We start from the raw sequence: 23133 nt of genomic DNA, 5'->3' as shown, positions 1-23133 counted from the left end.
TAGGGAAACGTGTAGACATAGGCAGGTTCACACTCTTCACTACCCGCACCGTGTGGACATTATTTTTTCAGAGGTCCACACATTGACTGGCAAGCTTGTCCATTACGTACACATGTATGTCAGGTGGCTACTTCTGTCATTAAGCCTGCCCTCTTCCTCACCTCTTGGACAAGTCAGTGGCCAAGCCAGCATTTTCAAGCAAAAGCTATCCCATAGAAAAACTAGCCTGCACCCCCATCCGTATAGATGCAAGTTCTGGCCTCAAATCAGTCAGCCAATGCACTGCTAATCAAACCTGTACACTGATTGCATAAAAAACACTCATTCATGTCATTACAAAAGGTTACAAATTCAAGCCATGCATATGTTTTTATTCATTACCGATATTGCAAGGATCCACTGGAAGCAATGGGGTCAATCACACACGTCGGGTCGCTCAATTAAAACCAACACAGTTACTATAGAGGGTAAGAGCTCAGGGAATTACAATAGCCATTCTTCAGTAGGGTTTTTTAAAAGATTTGCAATTATTTACAGCATGGATGACTCTAATGCTGCCAGAATCACTATCAAGAGAATGGTGTACACGTAAGTTAACTGCATGTACTGATTGCAAACTACAGAGCATCAAAGTGGTATACGTCACACACCATTGTGTGTGGAAAGGCATAAGAGAACCAGTGTACACTCCACTGGTTTCCACTGCTTCAAGCTCCAAGAGACATCACAGTTCGGTACTCTGCACAGTTACCCACTGGAATTGGGGAAGTGAGATGTTACAAGTCATGTACTATTGAAAAACTTTTGTGTCAGTAAAGATTTCAACCTGGCCACACAAGCGCTTATACAAAGCACAGTGACCATGGCCAGCCTTGATCTTCATTCCTTGTCGGTCTTGTCAGTGCCTTGCCTTGGATTCCGTACAGTGCACATGTAAAGAATAACTGCAGATCTGGAAGCGCGTCAGTCGCAATTTAATTCTCAAACCTGGTCTGAACTGAAGAGAAGAGCGATGACAAAGGAATGCCTTTAATGCAGTTCATTCAATGAGCCTGTGAGTTGACTTAGGACTGAATGACTTGCTAGTCAATAAGACCTTTTGTGAGTTAAGTTTAAAATAAAATCTGGTACACTGGGTTCTTTAAATTCACATGAACATAATTTGAATTCGCCATACTAACAACAAAGTTGTTATACCTCATCATTTGGGGCCAGCTTTTGTTTAGTTACATAAGAGACGCTTTGCACCAATACTGCTGGTGTCAATGGATAAGAAGGGCACAAAGGCACCAGTCCATTCCCGAGATGCTTGCCCTGAATCACGAGGCATAGCAACAGTGTCTTTAGTCTGGGGAATTCAAATCATGCTTATGTTCAATCAGATAACTCAGATACTAGATTTTACTCTAACTTAACTCGCAAAAGGCTTACTATGGTGGCTTGCAGCTGACTTGATAACAAACCTGAATCAGGGAACTAAAATGCCGTCAAAGTAAACATCGGTAGGTTTTCCTCACATGATTGGCTGTGTAGAGTATTATTGTGGATTCAGCAAATCTGTTGCCATGTACTGAAGAAGACAAGAAGTGATGATTGGTATTTCTTGGTTGTGTCCTATTTTATTCCCAACATTCTAAATCATATGCAGTGCTGGCTTATTATTCTGTTCAGCGGTATCTTCTAGCTGTTTGTTTTTTTACAGGTTTTTTTACAAATATTTACATACGATATATGTACATGTACATCTAAGTCAAACAAATCTTTTAGGGGAATAGAAAAAAGAGACAGCCGACCAAAATTCTGAGCATGGTACGGTAAGTAGAGGATCATTTTTATGGAAGTGAGTTTTCAGAGTTTTGGAAATCCTCCTAAATGTCAAACTTTTTACAACATTATCTGATTTCTCCCTTTTTTCATGTGTCACATGAAATTACTCCTCAATCTGCATCTTGCTGAAATCTGTGTAGAGAAATCAAGATGGCCGCCCCACTGATTATGTGCAAGGCCTCTTGAGGGCGCTTTGTCTTCAGGGCAGCATTTCAGTGGTATACAGGCATCGCTGCCAATGGGGTTCAATATGGCAGGGAGTTTTGGAGAATTACTGTAATTGCTACAACAAAATGTCCTGGGAGGTACAGTTAGTATTGATGTCTAATCATCCAGGTGTCTCCGATGTTTTGATTTGCCTCGTCTGCCATCCACACCGCCCCTCTGTTTTCCAGGAGGAGCACCCCTCCGCTTCGTCTTGCCGTCACTTTTGTTTGACAGAAGAGGGTGGATTTCTGGAAATCAAAATTGGCAACAGGGTATTATGAGAAAACAGAGGAACTCTTCAAAATGGGCTCACATTTCCCTAAAAAACATGAGGAAGACTTTTTGGTACACTTCCACTGAGAAGGATTATGTTGGATATCATCCAAGAACTTCAGACACTTGAAAGACCTCTCAGAGTGTCTTTTTTCCCCAGAGTGGGATGGGGAGGCAGGTTAGGGTTTCACGCTAACCGGATGAATATCCTGAGGGTGGATACGGGTTCTGACCTTACATACGTGTATACATAATTGTTGGACAGGATTCCGTTCTTACCATCAGAGGCCTCCCCATGAAGTTCAACGTCGACCACTTTGACTTTTTTCTTTTTGGGCGACAGCAGGGCTGGATCTTTGGGAGCTGTTCTTTTCTGGCTCTCTGCCTGGGGAGGTTCATCAGTCTTCCAAAACAAATGCACAGGGGGAAAACTAAATAAACTAAAATCTTAGTGTTTAAAAACAAAAGCTCATTGTCTTTCAAAATACAGTATCAAATGACTTATAAACCTGGGCCAAAGGTTGAGTGGGAAACTTCTCGGTTTTGTTTGTTTTCTTGTTTTAACTCACGGGGTCTATGGTTGGTGCCCAAGTTGGTTCCTCCGGTTCGTCAACTTCTGGTGAGATGGGCAGGTAAAGTAGGGCTCTCTCATCCTCTGCCTCCTCATCACTGGATAATACAAAGAGGTGATTGTCATGGTGTTAATGTAGTGTTGTGAAAGTGTTGAGAAAATGTTGAAGAAAGGGGCTTTCAATGCAAAAATGATCAACTACTCGTGTTAGGGTAGTCTCAAAGGGTTCTCGGTACAAACAACAGAGTTGAGGCAGTGTTGCAACGGTTGTAGAAGTACTACAGCAGTGATGAAAACAGATTTCAAAACACGCGAGTAGGGTTGAATAGATGAAGCATGTAAGTGCTGAAGCAGTGTTGCAAAGTGTTCAGACAATGTTGCAGAGATTCTTGCAACATTCAGGTAGACTTTGCAACAACTTCTGCAAATTTCAAGAGTTGAAACATGAAACACAACTGTTTGGTCTTTTTCCATGGTGGGTGCGAATGAAGTTGTTAGTTTGAGAAATAACAGTCTACCTCCCAGTTCTCCCTCACCCAAAACTGCCACAGGTTTCATCTTCAGATTTGGCCTCCATTTTTCAAGGGTGTGGATTTTGGTCTCAAACAGTTTTACCACGCACACACACATCATGGACAGGGTGCCCCCGGGGTTGAGAAATTGGCTACTTCAAAAGTCTTATTTCTCACAGATTGGTGGGACTGCAAGGGTGGGCATGGTGGGTGGTTGGTCGGTTGGGGGTAACACCCACCTGCTAAGAAATGCGGCGATTGGTTCCACGCTGAGAACATCAACCTCTTCATCTTCTACAGCAACATCTGATATAGGAACACATGAAAAGGTAACGGACTGATAGTAAGCTTCCAAGACACACACTGTAATCTACGCTGCAGTTGGAGACATCCTGGATAATATTTGCCTAGGGCAGCTGTGGGACTAGCCAAAGAAAGAGAATACTCAACTACTGCGCGCGAGCTCATTAATATTTTGTGGTCCCAAAGGGTTTCTACAATACGACATGCCATAATCAGGAGGGATCATAGAAATATTTCTGTAAATTCCGAATTTGGGACTGATAGTTTCCAGTTCTTGTATTTCTTTCACAACAAGCCCAGAAATGCGGGCCTATTTTGGATAGAGGAGGGTGGCTACATTCAGAGCTGAGCGCATAGTTTTACTACTATTTTGGGGGTATCTTCGGGGAAATATAAAAAAAAATTCTGTGGCTAACCCCCACATTTTTGAAACAAAAAGTTATCTTCCGGCCGTAATCTTGAATTTCCAGTGGAAACAACGGAGGCCAATCTCTTCCCAAGAGTCAACAGGCGGCGCTATTTCGGTCTGATTTCGCACTGTTGTGTAGTGCAACCCTAAGGTGGCTCAGAAAGCGCCCTCTGTTGTTCATACATGCACATGGCATCCATTAAGACCCTGCCCTCCTCCCTGCCTCTAGCAGATGCCTTCCTGAGCTGCAGGCTTACCCACTGGATCTTCCACAGACTTGTCCTCATCTTCAATGTCAAATTCGCTTTCTTGCTCATCATATTCCACGTTCTCATCCAGCTCCTTGAAGTCGGGCGCATAAGCACTCCAGTTTTCCTAGAGATGCCGGCAAAACAAGATGAATGAGTTTTTCATTTATTTACCCTGGGGAAACCTCTCAGTTACTACTGTTTTTCAGAGATGCCAAGCATGTATATACAATGATTAAAATTCCTAAGAATAACAATAACATTTACACAGTCAGAGAAAAAAAATATATACTATAGATATGTACCAAATAGTAAATTTAAACTTACTGGTAAAACAATAACCAAAAATAAAAACAAAAATTAAAAAACACACCTGGCCCAATACACCTCGTTATTTGTTATTAAAAAGCCAGGCTTCTGTACATGTTTGTAAAACTGGTGATAGTATTTGGTAAAGGACATTTAAGTGTTACGGGGAGGGCATTGAAGGCATACGCTCGACGGACTACAAATCTATGCTGACCCGATCTGGTTTTACTAAATAGTATAACAAGATTACCATGGGAACTAGACCTAGTATTTTGCACACAGGCATTCACGATAGGAGTAAGACAGACAGACAGACAGACAGACAGACAGACAGACAGAGTTTTCAAAATGTTTACTGTCAATTTCTTTCAAACAAGAATCACGGTCAACAGTCTGCTGGTTCTGTCCAAATCACACCCAAAAGATACAAATAGGTCTGTCAGTTCCCCTATAGATAGGAATTACTTTAAGCAATAAGATTAATCATGGCTTTCATGGCCTATGCCCCGTGTAACAAATCACATTAATCGCCTAAAGCTTTACTTTCTATTACGCGGAATCTCACTCCAATCGAAGACGCTGATAGATACTCACCACTTGGTTCTGGGCCCAGACGGACACAACACCACTTGAGACGGACGCTATGATTGGCCGCACAGGATGCCAGACCACATCCAGCAACAGCTCCCCTCGGGTGCCGTGGAGGATTTTCACTAGGTTGCCGTATTTCTTCTCCCAGATGTAGAGGGCGTGCTGCCTGGCCGATCCTGGAGAGAGCAAACCACAGGTGTGCAGTTAGGCCGAATCTGAAAGTTAAGGCTACGGCTGCAAAAGGCATGTGTCCCAATGCAAGCCAGTAGCTAGTGGCTGAAACCACTTCCCATGGATGTGGGTCCTTCTCCTTATCCGTACCTAGTTGATTCCGACATGACTCAACTCTCAAGTGTTACATAAGAGAATCTGATATTTTCTATATCGATATCAATTTGTGAATTTGACATCGGGTAAAACCTCAATCTTGAACTTACCAGCAACGATGTACTCCCCGTCACCAGAGAAGCAACATTTCTTCCAGGGTGTTCTGTTGACCAGATCTTGCAGCTTCTGTATAGGTTCAGGTTCGCCATCTTTGCCGCAGGCAAGTACCTCCCCACTCTCATAGACACGGATGATGCGGTCGGCCGTGTTGACTAGGAAACAGCTGTGTCAAGGGACATGTGACATATACATGTGATCAGCATGTGACAGGCATACTTCGGTGCAGGGAGGCCATGTGACAGATTGGGACTCAGCTTTCACTGTGCAAACACTTTTGGTACATGGCAGCAAAATCAAAGTGGCCCGTTATGAGCAGTTGGTACGATCCCAAAACTCACTTACTTGCCCCGCCTTGCAAACTCAATGGATTTGATGGCTGTTGTATTGCTTGTACCGGTGGTGACTTTGAAGGAAGCCACTAATTTCAGATTGTCAGTCGACACCACAAGAACCTGTGAATTTAGGACAAAGTCAAGCCGTGTCTGAAAGTTGTGACTGGGGCTTGAAGTAACACATGAGCCTATGGGAAGCCGCTGGCTAAAAGCGGCAACTACTTCCATTAGATCTGTGTTATTACAAGCCATAGCTAGTTGATTTTGACATGGCTACGGACCCTTTACCCTTAAGCCAAACAACACTGACACAATGATTACATGCTCATAGGCCACCTACAGTGAAGGCATAGGGTGATGTGTCAATTTTGCTCATGCAAATACTCATTGTATAAAAACCTACGAGGCAGCTAAACACCCTTTTAAAATCGTGAAATAGAAACTAAAATTGAGGTTTCCGAGATAAAAATGCGCATGTTGGAGCTTTGTATTTGAAAAATTTGCATTACACTGCAGATTTCACAGTTTCCTTTACTTTAAGGAATAACTACACGTCATTCTTCAGGCAGCAAGGAATAACCGTTGTTTAGAGCAAGCAGATAATAAGACAGCGATATTATATCTCATTGCTTTCCACTTCCAAAGATATTCAAGTCAACAAAGATGAAACCATCAGCAATTCATGGAGTAGTTTTCCTAGCCTTCGTACCTTGCCTTTGGCATTCCCTGTGTAGATATACTTCCCTCTCCGGTCAAATGACGCCACAATATTCAGATCAAACTGGTAGAAAAATCCAACACAAACATGAAATCTATTGTCATGTAATTGCGTTGCCTCATTAGACAATGTCAAACCCTGAATTGTGTGCAATTGTTGCAAGTAGGAATACTGTTTACCGCTAATGGGTCACTTGGGAGACATTCCCATAAGAACGTGCACAAACTTTACTGTCCAATAATTCAATATTCCCTAATCTGATCTGAACCAAACTTTGTATGTTTTCAATTTAGACCCTAATCTATCATCTCTCCAAATTTGAACAGTAAAATTTGGCCTCCTGGTAGTTGGAGCAATAGGGAGACATTTAAATGTCTTTCAAATGACCAATGTCTCCCTAAGGTCGAAAAATTTACCACAAAATGTCTCCCTAATGACCCATTTGTAAGAATATAGATTTCAAATACAACATGTTTTTCTAATAATTCTCCCCTCTATTTCCTAACAAACTCAAAAGTCTTTCCTAATTTCTGTCTGAGAAATTGCAAAGACATTTCCCAACTTTTTCTAACAGTAACTGCACATGGAAACCCTTCTCAGTAACAAAAATAACACATTTACACCATGCTCTCCAAATATTTCTCCCAGGGAGCTTCAAGAATCCTTCCCCCCAAAAAACCTTCACACTGCAGAAACTGACGGCACATTTTCTGTCCTTCAAATTTTCCAGTAGCATTACGCCCAGTATCATTGTGTTCTATCTTTCAGAATCTAGCCAAATCCTTCCAAACATCAAGAAGGGTTTGCAAGGATCTGGTAAAATTAATTGTTTAAAAGTCCACTCCACAGTTATACCCAATGTCCTTGTGTGATTGACTTCAAGTGGTTTATAACTTACGTCATCATCTGTTGGTACGACTGAGTAACTGCCGTCAATGTTGAGGATGATGGGTGCATGTTTCATGGGACATACCAGGATCTTTGCCCTGTCATAAAAAAAGAACAAAAGAAAAAACCTCAAATAACATTTATGAGGAAAGGGAGATGGCAAACAGTAAGTACAGTACTCCAGTCCTCTTGATGTGTTGCAGATAATTACACCTGTCCAAGTAGCACACCACTTGCCACTGCTACCCAAAACCCTGCTGCAAGTAGGATCTGGAGGGTTGCATGGTGGGCCTATAACAAAGCCAAGAGTTTTCCGCTTTGCAGAAAATCCACAAAAATCGTGGATTTGGGGGTAGAAAGCAGAAAATGCAATTTTTGGTAAAAAAAATAAATAAATAAAATAAATATTTTTGATCATTTCTGCACAATTAATCAAATAAATATGAACCCAAATTAGGAATGACAACTGATTTTCACTGTTTAACTCACTTTGAAAGTAACATTTGGTAGCGTTTCCCCTCCTGTTTTTCCTTTGCGATTTAGCAGTATTAATTACCTCTGTCTCCGCACCACAGAGATCACGAGGTCCCCGTTCCCTACATAGTGCCCAGACGTCTCACGGCTTATGAATAAATCAATAGGGACGGGGACCAGTCCAAGATCACAGTGACATGGTGCGTGTAGGCCCTACATGTATCATTATGCCAAAGATACCTGTATATGTACGGTAAATGTAGGCCTGCAGTACATATGTACAGTCACATACAGTTTTTGTACACAGATTTAGAAAGCGGAAGAAAGCAGAATTTGACTTTCAGAAAGCAGAAAATTCTTGACTTTAGCCTAGAAGTGAGATGAAGTTTTTGTGATAATACCATGTGAAATCTCTCCTGTGAATGGGTGAGACAATGAACTGAACTGAGTGTACTCAACATTTTGTACAGCATGCTCTGTCCGTCATCCATCATCTCCGGACGAAGGACAGATCACACATTCTGCTTCCGCGAACTCTCATCTCTTTCCCACAAATGTAAGGATATTAACTATTGCCCCTAACTCTCAAGGAATAATCACCGGGAACCTTTCTTGGCTCTCTGAAGTCCTGCACTGTGCAGTAATTCAATGGCACATTCTTTGTACTTTTACCTTTTGGGGGAGTTAAAGTCTTGCATAAAGTAACAGTGAGTGGATTGTACATTAGACAGTCCTGCAAGAATTGTTGAAAAACCTCTCCTGTTGGTTTTTGAAGAATTTGGGAAGGTAAGGGTGTAGAGGAATTCATCGTGTCCCTGGAAGAAGGATGTAAGTGCTTTCGCCCTTTTGCTGGGTAGCAGGATCACTGCAAAAAAAACTTTTCCCTGCAAAAGGACGTATTTATTTTAATGAAATATAGAGATTTCTTTGGAAAAGATTTAAAAAAATTTCCCAAGTTCTTTAATAAGTTGTTCAAAGGTTGCTTTTTGTACAGCCTGTGTTGATTTTGTAGTAAATTTTATCCGTTTTTACTAAATAAAGAGAGTGTGGTTCTTACGCCCTTTTGCCAGGAACATTTTTTCTACTGTGATCGTGCTTCCCGGCATACGCATGCTTACGACCTTTTGCCGGGCACATAAAGAATTGCATCTCTGGTACTCTGCACCTTTTCCCAAGAAAAAAATTGACACTGTTAGGGTTTAAGCTGCGTTTGGACAGGCTGTGCTGCCCCACATGGACACAAAGTCCCTTGTGGCATCTAGATATGGCTGGCAATAATTAATGGACCTGTAGAAAATGACCGTAGACATTAAGATTTCAAAAGAAGCTTCTATAGAAGCCTGTGTTTTTCCCAGCTATGTCTAAGTTATTCAGATGATGGCTTGCTTACTCGTTCCGTGGGTGAAACTGAACCTTGAGCACTGGGGAAGGGAACCGGTATCGTTGGTCACAATCGCCGCTTAGCACATCCCAGATGGAGATCATGTTGTCTGTGGACGCGCTCAACAGCTTATGACCATTTCGACTCCAGCTGCAAAAGAACAAAATTATACCAATTATTTGAGGAATTTAAAAAGAGAAAAAGCAGTATGGAGGCCCATAACAGATGGCTCCGTACCTCCCTAAATTTACCCCACATCTCTTACCCGAACAACCTTTAGGCTTCGAATAGGGGAAAGATTGAGGATTGTCTCTGGCAGTTGTTGACTCCACAAAATGATACCAAAAGTGGTCACTTCAATGAACAAAGGTAAGTACTGCTGCAGATGGTCATGAAATAAGCAAAGTCCAAGGTGACGAAAAAAACAAAGTTTCATGGCGAAGAAAATGAAAGCTGATGTTTCAATTGAAATTACATATCCTTTTTAGTAAAAGATTTGAAATTACACATCTTAATAAAATATAATGGACACAAAAATATCATTTTTCCCATTTTTTTCACAGAAGGAGCTCTCTGAATTTTGTTGTTTATACAGGTTACATTCTTGTTCTTCCAGAAAGAAGAAATGAACCAACCTGACAGAACAGACAGGATGGACATGCGCACTGATGATCTTAGCTATGCCCCTGGTCAGGAAGTCCCAAATGACCACACGGCCATCATTGCAGCCCACGGCCAATAACGTGCCTCGTTTGTTGAAGGCGCAGGTCAGCGCCATGCTGATGCAATCCAGAGTGCCATCGCTTTCCTGAATATCAAACAACAATGTGTACTCCATGAAACACATACACCGTGTGGCTGGCATCGTATCTGTCATCCAGTTGAACACATGTCTAACAATTCACTTGTCAAATAAGAGAAGTTTATATAATGTACATGTAGCTTTGGTTTCAAGAGAGAAGCAGCCCTTATTTAGGATAAATGGCACAGACTTGACAGAATGCTGGCAGCACAAACTGCAATACGATGAAGTGTCCACAGGATTGGTATTGCCGGAAAGAATGGGACATCCTGACACCACATTTGTCTTCCTATTTTATCTCCGTAACAAGAAGTTACCACCCAAATTTTGAAATTTCCGGAATGTGAGCTTGACAAAGTTTTAGTTTTATTGCAAAACCCAAAACATGCACACAAGTTGACACAACCAAAGAAGTTGTGTAAGGTGACAACACCATTTCCATACTGCCTAATTAACCCCTTCGCGCAGGGAAGTGGCTATAGCCGCCGTAAAAATTGTGATCCTAAGCCCACTTTTCAGCTATTATTCTCGGCCCACGCTCGAGCGAACACAGTGAAAGAAGGCAGACCCTGGCACTTGTATATATGGTGATTGGTCTTTGTGTGTAGCCCAGAAATGAAAAGACCGAATTTGCATCATAATCACCAGCTTCACAATAGTCCCCACTTTGAAAAGAGGCAACGGGAATGTGGAAGGGTGAGTAGAGCCGCATGCCACCGAACAATCAGCATTTTCACTACGTAATTCAAAGCGTGCAGAGCACGCAGAGCCATAGACCGAGAATTTGCGGTTTGGCAGGTGGCCTTCGTGGCCAAGCGAGGCTGGAATTCTTGGAGTCGGCTTTTGGAAAGAAATTCCCGTTACTTCAAGATGCTTACCTCTGGAAAGTTCTGGCCAAAAGTCTCTGAAAAATGATAAAATAGAGAAAAACACATAATAACATCATTGACAAACATGCTTGAAGTAATAAAAAAAAAAACCCATCGGCCAAATGGTCCAAACCCTCACATACACATCAATTTTCAAGAGATATGGATCAGTCTACGCATTGTTGAGTGCAAATTGGACTACCTACACAAGTTTCGATTTGTGCAAAAGCTTCTCAAAGCATGCAAATTTAACAGGCACGTGCTCATGTCTGTACACTGTATGTTTGAACAAGCAGATCGTGAGTACAGTGTACATGTAGGAGAAAAAGTTTGCATGTGTTGCATTATGTTGTGACTCGACTCGACTGGTGGATGGCACATCGGCTGCCCCAATCAGCTTAAAAAGGTGACCATGGTGACCGCAATGGCGATGCAGCACACACAGTGACGCAGTGCACTGTCAGGATAGTCTGCATTGCACTGGTGCCTCTGCCGCCATACACGCCGTGGCCACACTGATCATTAGTTGATAGCGTAGTTGGCTGTCATGCTGGAGGGCTTGGCCTATGCCAGTCAGTGTGAGAGATGGTAAATCCGTCACCCAGTCGTTTCTCGATTTAAATTTGAGGAAATGGTGTGCAGGTGTAGTCTCACATGTCCGAGTAACTTGGACTCTGTCAGGTCGGGGACCAAACCACAATCTGGCAACGACACCACACTATGCACACATGTATGCTGCTCGATTGTGCAAGGTTAACATAAATTTTGAGCTGTGTTTATATCTCGGTTCGCGGATGACATCAATCTCTTTATTGGCCGAAAACTTCAATACAAATTGCGAAGACAATTAAGCTTTGCCAAAATTTACTTTATGCATGAGAATGTTGCTATTAAACATGTTAAAAATATCCACCAATTTATCGTGGCGAATTTTATGTTTACTGTGGCGATTTTCCACGATAGTGATCGGAAATAATTTTGCCATAGGCTCCAATGGTAACGGCAACCATGTTGGCTGCCGACACGTGACCTGATTAAAAAACGACATCATTGCCCCTGAACAAGCGACATAGGCCTCAGCAAAAACTGGGGATGTCGCTAGATTGTGGTTTGGTCCCCGACCTATCTATGAATCACATTTTTTAACAATGTTAAAATTTTGGTTGGCATGGCATGGTTGGGCACAATGTCCCAACTTAACCAAAGGTTAACAATTGAATAATGGTTAAAAACGGCAATTCGTAGAGTCTGCCTTACTCAGACCACGGAGGATAGAACAGTCTCAACGGTCCAGCTTTCTTACCAGATTAAACGCGTAGGCCTAGGCCCTAACTCTAGGCAACAGTATGTTGTGACATGTCTGAGTCGAGCGAGTTCATGAAGTTAGGCAGTAGGCCTATGACATGCATGATGTTGGCCTAGCAAACGGTCGAGTTTGTCCGACATGTCCGAGCTCGGCCGGTGCGGTCGCGCAAAAAATATGTAGGCCTAAGGCCTCTGAAAATGTTCAACATTTAATGCAGAAATAAACTTACCCAACAGCTCTAAATTCATTTGAAAATAAATTATAGGAAATACTGCAATTGTACGAAGCCCGTATGTTGGACAAAAGTTTTGCCTCCTGAAAATCAAATCTTGCCTGTCTGCAAAAATTAAAGATGGCGGTAAATCGGGCTTTTTCATTACTACACAAATTAATCTTTAAAATCTTCAATATAATGTCTAAAAATATCAGGTAAACTGTTATCAAAATACACAATATTTGAAAAAATATTTTTCTGGGGGAAAATACATTTGTATTTAAAAATTAATTGAAACATATTTAACACCGAAGCTTTAGGTATCGGCACATCCGGTGAAAATTTGCCCGGATTTGTTTTTCTTCCGTTTTGTCATCCGTGAAACTAGGGTTTGTCGATGTAGATTTCAGCCCAGTTCTCTGCTTCTTACGACAAGATCCATTCAAAGGTGACAGCAAAGTGGCTTCGAGGTAACTGTGAATCCATTCAATCTGGAGAGTACTCGATAAGTAGTTAATAAAGTGTATTTCAGACTGTGAAATTGTTGAGGATGGTTCGTGCATTATGCTTTAGGCCGACAACATGGCCATGATGGCCAAGGCATGTTTAGGCGGTCGTTTAGGCTTTTTTAAAGCTTTTTTTCGAGCAGTGCCATCATCATGACCATGGTCCATGGCATGCCGACCGCTGCGCTGCTTCAGTGCCTGGCTTACATGTGACGTCGGACCCCAGAGAGTTGTAGCCTATGCCTGGCTGTCGAGGCTGTGGCCAGTGCACAGTCTTGACAATGGCCATGGTCATGATGGTATGGTGGCTAGGGATGCTAGGCAGTGTGTGTGACTACATTTAACCATGGACCGATGTCGGTTACATTGCCCATTTATCACTTCGCCCACAACCCCTTCGCCCATTTGCCACTTCGCCCATGGCGTTTATCCAAATTGCTTTTGAAAATGCAATTATTGTGTCAAAGTCTTGATGTTTTGATTTTTGTATCCAAAACTTGCAAGCAAAAAACCCATTAGGATGTGGAGACTTGTGAAATTAGGCCATGCATTAATACCATGTGAAATATGTGTAGGCGAAATGGCGTGTGGGCAAAGTGGTGAATGGGTGACGTAGTTGAGGGCGAACCGGTAAGTGGGCGAATTGACTGTAAAACCCATGGACCCCACTATAATATTAATGCAGAACTGAGCTGCTAGGGTGCGATCAGTGGGTATTGTAAATCATGGAATACATAATTGCAATACCCTACCGCTTGACATGCTTCGAAATACACGCCTTATATAATTGGGTAGGTGGCTTGAGTCACTGATGGAAAAACGTCCACATTCTACAAAATAAATGGGGGAGCTCTCTGAGAACAAAACAACGGGAAATGAATAGGGATCAATGAAAAATCCAAACCGGATACCCCGTTGGTGGCTACAAACTCCTCCACTTTTTTGTGTTCCTTTTTCAAAATGACCATTCACCTTGTCCTGGGTCATAATTATAATGACATACAGTGTATGACGTAGAAAAGTCAGTTGGTCATAACATGGCAGTGGTAGTATGATTACTACATGTAAATCATGTTTAGTTCAGTTTTTGTCTGTTGCTCATGATTTGTTTTTAATAAACCGTTTAATGAAACTGTTGTTGTTGGCAAGTGACTGCGTAAGCGTTTTGGCATTTAAATAAAAAAAATTAAGAAATAAAATAAGTTCCGCTCTACCCCTGTTTGGTATCTTTTACAGAAAAGAACAATGGAGCAGAAGAGTAAAAAGAGAAAGTTATCTCAAGGCTCTCCCAGCAGACAAGTTGTATTCCCTGGGTAAGTCCATTTGCCGAGACTGATGTTTAAATTTTATGTATTTTCACATGTACTTTTACTGTATGAAACCAAATAGCTGAGTCAAACCAAATTTTTACACATCGAATGACAGGTATTAATTTTGTCTTCCCATTTACCCATTGTCACCAAAATCCATCCAGAGTTTTCATAACCCGTAAAAGTGGAGGATCACACTTATTTGTTTGGGTGAGGGTTATTATTTTTGGTTTGTTCAAATTTGAGGTATTTTGGTGCTATTTCAGTTCCGTCCGTGGTTGTTCCTAAATGGTGAGCCACTCTGTAGAATCAAATTGGCCAACTGTTTTAGTTCACATTGGCCAGTAACTACACAATTTTTTTCTTAAAAAAGGTGAAATAGAACAGCAACATCCGTTCAGAACCTCCCCAATTATCATTGATTTTTGTCACGTTAGCACATAGCAATGTTGAAAAACAGAGTTTTTCTCTCAAGGAAGTAGTTCAGAGAATCATTTTTAATTTGTTCGCATTATTTTATATTAATTTCACTTGTGGCATGTACTGTAGCAGTGGAGAACTCATCAAACCCTGTCCTACTAAACCACCTCCGCCCCAGAGTATCATCATCCACATGATGGACATTGCTGAGCCGCTGTCTAGCCTCAAGAAAGCCCTGGAACAGAGGTTGCAGTGCAGTCTCAAGGACCACGAGATCTACTTGCAAAACGAGAGACTGGTAAGCTCTGGTAGAACCTGCCTTGCTGGGGGTCTGATGTCAGCAACTTAGGGCCCGTTTGTTTCACACGGATCAGGATCTTGATCAGTGATCCTAATGTTGGTTTGCACCATCCATTAGGCGAGTTTTGGTGTCCGTAAACCAATGACAGATCACTGATAGTGATCCAGATCCATGTGATCTAGATCAGTGATCCTAATGTTGGTTTGCACCATCCATTAGGTGAGTTTTGGTGTCCGTAAACCAATGACAGATCACTGATAGTGATCCAGATCCATGTGAGACAAACACGGCCTTAGTGAGAGTCTCAAAAGTTAGAATGTTGAAGAACCTTCTAACAAGAATTTGCTTTCTTTTGTTCCCACTCAGCAATACCTGCTGTTACCACTGAGAGAAATGCACGGCCTTGAATTGGAACAGTTGTCTGTATGTGTACATATAACTTAATGTATAAGTGACTTGTTCCCAATGAGAATACAGCGGATTTCCACTGGGAACACATATTGCTTCCAATCATAGGTGGAGATCTTTTGACCTGGGTGATTACCAATCACCCTGCCCCTCTCCGTTTTCAAGTCACTGAGTCTATGGGCATCCCTAATGGAAGTGGGACCTTGGACCCTGTGCCGTGTCACGCTCTACGCAAGGATAATCTTTTGGAAATCAACCATCTCCCCCTTCCATATGTGACAAGAAATCTCCACCACCGCTGCTAATGGGAAGCATTCCAGTGCAATAAAGAATGTGCCAACTTATGAGACATTGCCTCATTGGAAATGCTCAAAAACATGAAATGCTGGGGAGGAGGTATGTCCAAAGGTTGTGGCTTCAGCAAGAAGTAGCATCCACACTTATAGAAGTCAGTGGCTTGCGGCTTTAGCAGCTCTCCATAGTGTGCATTACCTGCGATCCTAGCCTCAGCCGATATGATTTCGACACAGCATAGTCTTGCCTCCAAGCAAAGTTGAATTCTCAATTCTGATTAGTCGATCCATGCCAACAAACAATGTAGCATATAACTGTGTCGCACAGTTCATATCAAATCCTGCGTAATGCACTATTCTAACTCAATGCAATGCACAATTTGTACGCCAAAAGCGAAATGCAGAACAGAAAAATTTACTGTGACGCGTTTGCGCACGTAGGCCCCTATAACATCTTTACTGCATGTCAAGATAAATTCGGTCTCGCACTCGTACTCATGGAACACAGAATAATGTAGTGCGTCTGGGTCCCGTATACCACTTGGCCCTCAGCCTTGTTACACAGATGCCCTACATTGTTCCTTGTTCCACTAGCACTCCTGTGATAAGGAATGAAACCAACAGGCTATAGGTATGTACACAAAAGGTGCGTAATTGCACCATTTCAGCTGGGAACATCTATAGTTGGACTATTGTCGTTTTCATCCTAATTTGATAATGATTTGCACAAACTTCAAGGAACTTTTAAGGTTGGCAGCAGAATCATGTAATTGGTCAATGTTCTTTGCGTTCAAGTTTTAAAGAAGGTTTGGACTGATGGAAATATTGAAACTGGGGGAGGTTAGGACAAAGCCTCAGTATGGGGTTTACGCTCCACTTGGGAGCCTTCCTTTATTTTTAGATCAGCTCTCTTGGGCGTCAGTGAAAAGCAATTTACACATATCTAGGTAGCTTTTTTAGCATGATACTGTTGTGTAAGATGACGTATTCCCAGAAATGAGTGTAGCACCAAAATGCAAGATTTTAAAATTTGGTGGGTACTTTTTAAATTTGGTGGGAGATAAACAAAACTCGATGGCTCACCATGCTACATGCATTGGATGATACCTGTTGGTGTTGAGTAACAATCACGTCGGTATTTCTTCCTTTCTTTGTGCACTATCAACACAGTTGGATGAAAGCAACAGTCTACTGGAGCAAGGGGTGAACGCAGAGGGAACCCTGCAGTTTAGTGTGGAGGTCATTTCTGCTCAAGGTAACCACAGCTGTCAGATTCCAATCAGTCAACCGACCCCAGCATGTCCCAGTGGTCATTGGTCAAGCTATGTCCACTAGAAAACAGACAGTGGCAGAGTTTGAGTTCTTGCCAAATACAGTTTGGGTGCATTGTGTCGCATGCTGGGAGAATGAAGTCCTCGTACTATTGGTGAAGGAGGCAAAACCTAATTTGTATGTCATTCTAGTCGACCGAAAATTCCCCCAAATATGTATGTCTATGGACAGTGTTCTGAATGATGCATCCGAGCCCCAGAAACCAAATTACTCACACCTGTTTTTAGATAATAACCTTTGATCCCAGTATGCACAGAATACTACAAACCTAGTGTTTTTATGAAGATTGGATTGCGCTGTGAAAACCCTGGCTGTTATTTTTTGTTCAACAGGACAAAATTATTGTTTAATTGCTCCAAGTGCCGACATTTCTATTTCTGCATTTCTGCAGGGGTAAGGCCTAGAATGAACATTGTGGATGTCATAAAGCCGATCACGATTGAAGTTGTAGATAACGCACCACCAGGTACTTCATTTCTTTTAAATGCTGTTAATCTCACCCCATACCTGTTATTATAGCTATTGGAAAATATTTCTGTTCTATTCAATGCTAGTGTTATAGTGGTTGTGGTTGCATGTCAGCAAACTTTGAAATAAACTTGAGTTTTACTTTCTGTGTTAGCCACTGAGGTTGAAGCTACCACTAAGTGTAAGTGGGTGGTGTGCAACAACTACCGGGAGGTGCAAGAAAGGCTGGGCATGCCAACAAGTAAGTAGCTCATTCTTAATCTTGCAACATGCAACAAGATGCAACATGGATTACTACGTTGCCGTCTTGGCAGTCATCACGAGTCAGAGAGACTGTGGTGTGATCGTCTGGTGCCAAGGCTGGTTGTCATCCAGCGTGTTGCACAATGCCAGCAAATCCATTGGTGGAATGTGCTGGGTTTTGTTGCATTCAACGGGGTTCTCATTTCTGCTGTGTAGGATTTTGTTGCATTTAGTTCTCATTCTCCAGTGTTGGATTTGTTTCACTCAGCAGGGTGTCTGTTAAAAAACCTCATGGGGTATGGGCCTCCAGCAAATGGAAAAAGAAAAGCATTATCATTGCTTTTCGAAGAGTGGAAGAGTGATTTTTGTTTCTTCAAACCTGAGCAGTATATGCACAATCCAATTACATGTACATTTTTGGATGTCATTTGGGGCTTAGAGTGGACTACACTGAACTTTTCCTTGTCGACTGGTCCTTTGAACCCTTATTGATGGGATATGTTCATTCTTTCATTCCGACCTTTCCTGGAAAAGTGGGCATTTTGTGAGAACTGCTTGTCAGATTTGCATACAAATGCTATCAATATGGCTTCCACACAGCAGTACAAAACTTCTTGTGAGTCAGGGGAGTCAGGTGGGCACACTGGTACTTTCTACGTCCTGCACCTCTGTGACCCAGGGTTCGAATCTCATCCGGGCTGATGTGGATTGGGTTTCCAGTCCCTCCTTGATGCTGGAGGTTATCCAGGGTTTTTCCACCCAAGTCCAAAAAGCTGAAACATTTCTTCACTGTCTTCTCCCAGAGTCACAAAGGAGAACAGTCTATTGGTGTTTACCCTGGTTAAATAAAGAATCAACGGAAAAACTTCCTTGAGGCTCAGCAGGATACAGAAGTGCAGTATGTTATGACACAGCAGGAAATGCAGAGGTGATCGATTTATGATGACTTCTTTACAGATCCCAAAGACTGGAGCAATGTCCACACCCAGCACTGGTTGGATTGGGTCATCAACGAGTTCAAGATAACAAACTGCCCTGTGCCGGACCATCTCCAAGTCGGGGGAGAGAAGCTTTGTGCGCTGACTAAGCGAGAGTTTCTATCCGGGCTTCCCAGGCAGGCCGGGGAGTTGATGTGGATACACTTGGACCTGCTGAAAAGGAGTGAGTCTCTAGTCTGTGTTTGAATTGGAGAAAATGTTGGGCATGGAATCTGCCCCATCCCCTGGGAAGCCAACTTAAGTTTAGAGTTAACCCTTAGTCCTACCTCATTGGCAATTCCGCATTGATCAGATTCTGACCCAACATTTGAGAAATTGTTCATACCAATTGATAAGATTCAGGGAACATGATCAAAATGGCGTCCTTGTGAATAAGATCTGTTGGGTCTCCAATTTGCTGTATTGATAATTTGATGTTAAAATAGATATAGTTAATAAGTTCAAAGGGAGGGCATTTTATTGGCATTGATAAGAAACCTAGACATTACTCTGCCACCGTTGTTCAGCAATCAGTGTGAAACTGACTTAGATAATTAAAATCACCTCTCAAAAAGCAGATCAAGAAGGCATGATGAAGGTTCCAGAACGGGAACTTCGCATCACCGGTTTTGGTTCTGAGGACAAGCTGAACTCACACGGAAACAGAACAGGTCAGTCATCAAGCAAACCTTACACTGTCAGATTGGAAGTCAGACTATTCTGAAATTGATACAAGCTGTTACACCAGATGTTCACACCTCGAATTCAATGACTTGAACATGTCAACTGTAGGAACTATTATTGCCATCCATCAATTCAAGAAATAAAGAATTCCATTTCTCCTCTCTGTCACACCTCTGTACAGGGAACAACGGGCAGATTCAGCTTTGGCAGTTCCTCTTGGAGATGCTGACAGACCCAACGATGGTGCATTGCATCTGCTGGGTGGGCACTCAGGGGGAATTCAAGCTGCTAGATGCTGAACTGGTGGCACAGAAATGGGGAGAGCGAAAGAACAAGCCCTCCATGAACTACGAGAAGTTGAGCAGGGCTCTCAGGTCAGTATACCTTGGTTCTAACTGAAATTTGTCCGGCCCAGAAAAAGGTATGGTTACTGGAGGTTGACCCTTCATGTAGGCCACACTGTGTTAGAGCCCGTTCCCACTTGATCCACCAACTGAGGGATCTGATCCACCTTTTGCCAAATTGCCGGATCAGATCCCCCAATTGGTGGATCAGATCCAGCAATTGGTGGATCAGATCCCCCAATTGGTGGATTAGATCCGGCAATTGGTGGATCACGATCAGATGGGAACGCAAAAGGTGGATCTGATCCGGCAATTTGTCCTGCCCAGAAAAAGGTACAGTTGACAATTGGTTATTGGAGGTGTTAGAGCCTTCCCGAACCAACAGGAAAGCAAATAAATAAACAATACCAAAGTTGTTGGCATTGCCATATTAAATGAAAGTAATTGACAACAGGGAAAACAGTATATAGTATGCTGAGACTAGCGACCTTTTAAAAAATCTGTTGATAACTATACTTTCTGTATTCTTTTTGCACAGTGATAATGTTAAAGCAAATACCTTTCTGCCAAATTTGACGTTCCTCCAACATAAAAGTTTCATCGGCACTCCTTTCACTGTTTTGGTGTTTTGCTTTAAATGATTCCACCAAATTTCAAAGTGCTCGGGTGTCACACCATGAAACTGTAGCATTTCCAGAGGAAATGTGATGGCAACATAAGGCGTTTCAAACATTTTGCCCAGGATTGCTGATTAATGTTGTCAACAAAATCTCCTTACAGGTACTACTACGATGGAGATATGATCGCCAAGGTCCATGGGAAACGCTTTGTCTACAAGTTTGTCTGCGACCTCCGGCATCTCTTGGGCTACAGCGCGGAGGAACTATCTGCCCGAGTGGCACAGTGCAACAAGAACAAATCCAAAAAGGTCCCCATCCCCAGGAACCCTGTCGACGTCAACTCGCCCAAATACTACATTGAAAAAGTGATGACGAGTCTGGGTGCCAAACCCTGACCCTGCGGCTGACAAACTGAAATGCTGTCTGAATTGGGACGGTTGTATTCAAATGTGGAGTTTTGTACCTCATGCATTTGGGAAGTGCTGAGATCAGTGATGCTGATATTCAGAGGAACTCTGTTTAAGAGCCTTCTTCACGTCTTTAATGAGCCCCGAGTGCAACCCAGAGAGGGCACAATTTTCCTAGCACCAGAGACTCCCCTGGTAGAAACTACACTTTCCTTGTTCACAAATGATTATGAAATGCATGCGTTCCGGTCGCGCAGCCACCAACAAAAATGAACACTCCCGACCAACATGGCTCTTTTCAAGTGATGGGAGGGTGCTTCTACTCACGGCAGATAAGAAGAGCCCGACTGTTTCCAGACAGACAGAAAATGCTCTGCGGTCTGCAATTACCGTGATGGAAAGTTCTTGTCGTGTGAGAGAATCGTGACCACTTCATCTTGCTTTGGATGTGAAGCAGAGACACGCGTAACCCTCTACAGTAAAGAGCAAGCAGCCTAGATCTGTGATCTAGAGAACTTAGGAGTTGATTCAGGACGATCAGTCCAGGTTCCTCTGTCACTGACTTGCTGATCTTGTCAGTAGTCGGCAAGAGTACAAACAGTAATATACCCGAATGTGAATGATGCACAGACTGACTACATGTACAGTTGACAATTATTTCCTGCAGTAATGTGGGACATGATGTTTTTACACTCGAGTGACTCATAGCACCCGACATAAAGACAAAGGTGCTATGCATCCCGGTGGTTATTTCCCACATCATGACGGTCAGGAATACCTTGGTTATACCTTTGTCTCGAATTCTTTGTGATATTTTCCCTCACCTGAAGGTCTGAAATGACATCAAAGCAACTGACATCTGGGCCTGCTGTATGTTGCACAGCTTGTGCCACTCTCACGGACTCGTTGCATCGGCCAAATCTGTTTAATTTTGTTGGTTGCAGGTGGTTTGCTCGAAAGCAATATCCTGATGTCTTAAAAAAAACATTTTCTGGAGGAAAGCCTGAATGTGTGTTCAAGCTTAGCAGACATTACTGTAAGGAATTTATATGAAGAAATGAACTTCAACCGTGAACAAAAAATGGCCACATTCAACCGCCGATTGTATCGTAGTGCCTTCACTAGAGTTTACTGTTTTGGTTGGTATGATAAAAGAAGCAGCAGTGCCAATGAATAGTCTGGTTAGCGGTCCCTATATTACAGTTTATTCTGTGGGTCAGGGACTAATCTGTAATATTACGATGTGATTTGATCGCCAGTGATGAGGGTGCAAACCGGTTTTGTTTTTTTTTTGCCGGTCATGTGATTGTTCTTGGCCAATGAAAAATACAGTATTCACGACAGAGGTATAACAAGTCAGAATTGGTAACTGCACAGTTTTTAGGCAGACTTTTATGAGAAGACAGCATGTCCACATCTGGATAGTTACAACGCTGTACCATGTAGCTACAGTAATTATTGGGACAATAAAGACACCCTGCTAAACTCCTGAATTTTCTATTGCCATTTGTCAAGGAACTTTCCTTTTTTTTATAATTGTGGGGTTTGAAATTGCAGGGTTTACTGAATAAACTGTTTATTGTCCAACAGTCTGAAGCTTTTCATTAGTTTTTTTCTGTCCAGTTTGAACGGCTTGCATGTAGATCCACGGTGACATGAATGAAACACTTTTTGGCGTCGCCTGATTTTCTTTTCGGGGGAGGGGAAAGCCACTCAACAGCAAACTGGCAAACCATAAACAGTGGAAATGTGTCGTCTTTCAAATGAAACTTACTGGTTTTCATTTCCATTTTTCTTTTTATTTCATTTGCCTTTTCTTTCCCGCATTTCTTTCTTTTTTCCCGAAGGGTTGCCTTCCCCTTTTGCCTTCTTGCGACAACTATGTTCCAAATTGAAGATGTTGGTATTTCCATATGATAGACTGAAATATCTAAGGGTGAAGACTTGAGACATCAGCGGGATATACATATCAGGCCGACTGTGTATTTTTATTTAGGAAATTAAAAGCGTCTAAACTTTGGAAATGGTAGTAGCACCTTCCATGGAGGGTCTTCGGCTGATGAGGAAAAATGGACACAGTCATGTAACCATTTGAGTCCAAAATATTTGATTCACAACCTGGCAACACTGTGCTTGTAA

General features: G+C 42.3%; 2 protein-coding genes across 4 annotated transcripts; one reads left to right on the top strand and one right to left on the bottom strand.

Annotated features, from left to right (window-relative positions):
• Positions 1 to 343: 343 nt before the first annotated feature.
• rbbp5 (RB binding protein 5, histone lysine methyltransferase complex subunit) lies at positions 344 to 12842 on the bottom strand. The gene is made up of 14 exons (XM_022242839.2): positions 12697 to 12842; positions 11171 to 11196; positions 10126 to 10298; positions 9500 to 9640; positions 7646 to 7733; positions 6739 to 6810; positions 6040 to 6149; positions 5688 to 5860; positions 5254 to 5426; positions 4360 to 4477; positions 3630 to 3696; positions 2877 to 2976; positions 2587 to 2710; positions 344 to 2282 (listed from the first exon to the last, which is right to left on the bottom strand). Exons 1-14 carry the CDS (start codon positions 12713 to 12715, stop codon positions 2152 to 2154), a joined length of 1515 nt encoding a protein of 504 aa, XP_022098531.1. The 5' UTR covers positions 12716 to 12842; the 3' UTR covers positions 344 to 2151.
• A 169-nt stretch (positions 12843 to 13011) lies between these two features.
• On the top strand, positions 13012 to 22586 carry LOC110983530 (GA-binding protein alpha chain-like). Of its 3 annotated transcripts, none has more exons than XM_022242844.2 (10): positions 13012 to 13151; positions 14424 to 14500; positions 15050 to 15215; positions 17090 to 17174; positions 17643 to 17717; positions 17874 to 17960; positions 18920 to 19123; positions 19515 to 19610; positions 19805 to 19997; positions 20748 to 22586. In XM_022242844.2, the coding sequence occupies exons 2-10, from the start codon at positions 14433 to 14435 to the stop codon at positions 20980 to 20982; spliced, it is 1209 nt and encodes a 402-aa protein (XP_022098536.1). In that variant the 5' UTR covers positions 13012 to 13151; positions 14424 to 14432; the 3' UTR covers positions 20983 to 22586. The 3 variants fall into 3 exon arrangements, with proteins under 3 accessions (XP_022098536.1, XP_022098535.1, XP_022098534.1); XM_022242843.2 differs by having other exon boundaries at positions 15047 to 15215; positions 19518 to 19610; XM_022242842.2 differs by having other exon boundaries at positions 15047 to 15215.
• The last annotated feature ends 547 nt before the right edge of the window (positions 22587 to 23133 follow it).

Source organism: Acanthaster planci, linkage group LG10 (genome assembly GCF_054643075.1).
Source record: "Acanthaster planci isolate LZ-2023a linkage group LG10, COTS_SCS, whole genome shotgun sequence".
Lineage (NCBI taxonomy): Eukaryota > Metazoa > Echinodermata > Asteroidea > Valvatida > Acanthasteridae > Acanthaster > Acanthaster planci.
The sequence above is the reverse complement of the archived record's forward strand: the minus strand, read 5'-3'. Positions and strand labels throughout refer to the sequence as shown.

What these genes read in the sequence shown, in the direction of transcription:
- LOC110983530 (XM_022242842.2), top strand. Translation starts at nt 14,433, where the DNA reads ATGGAGCAGAAGAGTAAAAAGAGAAAGTTATCTCAAGGCTCTCCCAGC. An exon ending in AAGGCTGGGCATGCCAACAA is followed by an intron (nt 17,961 to 18,919) that starts GTAAGTAGCTCA and finishes ACTTCTTTACAG; the next exon opens with ATCCCAAAGACTGGAGCAAT. An exon ending in CTTGGACCTGCTGAAAAGGA is followed by an intron (nt 19,124 to 19,514) that starts GTGAGTCTCTAG and finishes CCTCTCAAAAAG; the next exon opens with CAGATCAAGAAGGCATGATG.
- rbbp5 (XM_022242839.2), bottom strand. An exon ending in CATCCTGTCTGTTCTGTCAG is followed by an intron (nt 9,641 to 10,125) that starts GTTGGTTCATTT and finishes GTTCTTTTGCAG; the next exon opens with CTGGAGTCGAAATGGTCATA. An exon ending in GTCTGTGGAAGATCCAGTGG is followed by an intron (nt 3,697 to 4,359) that starts GTAAGCCTGCAG and finishes TTCCTATATCAG; the next exon opens with ATGTTGCTGTAGAAGATGAA.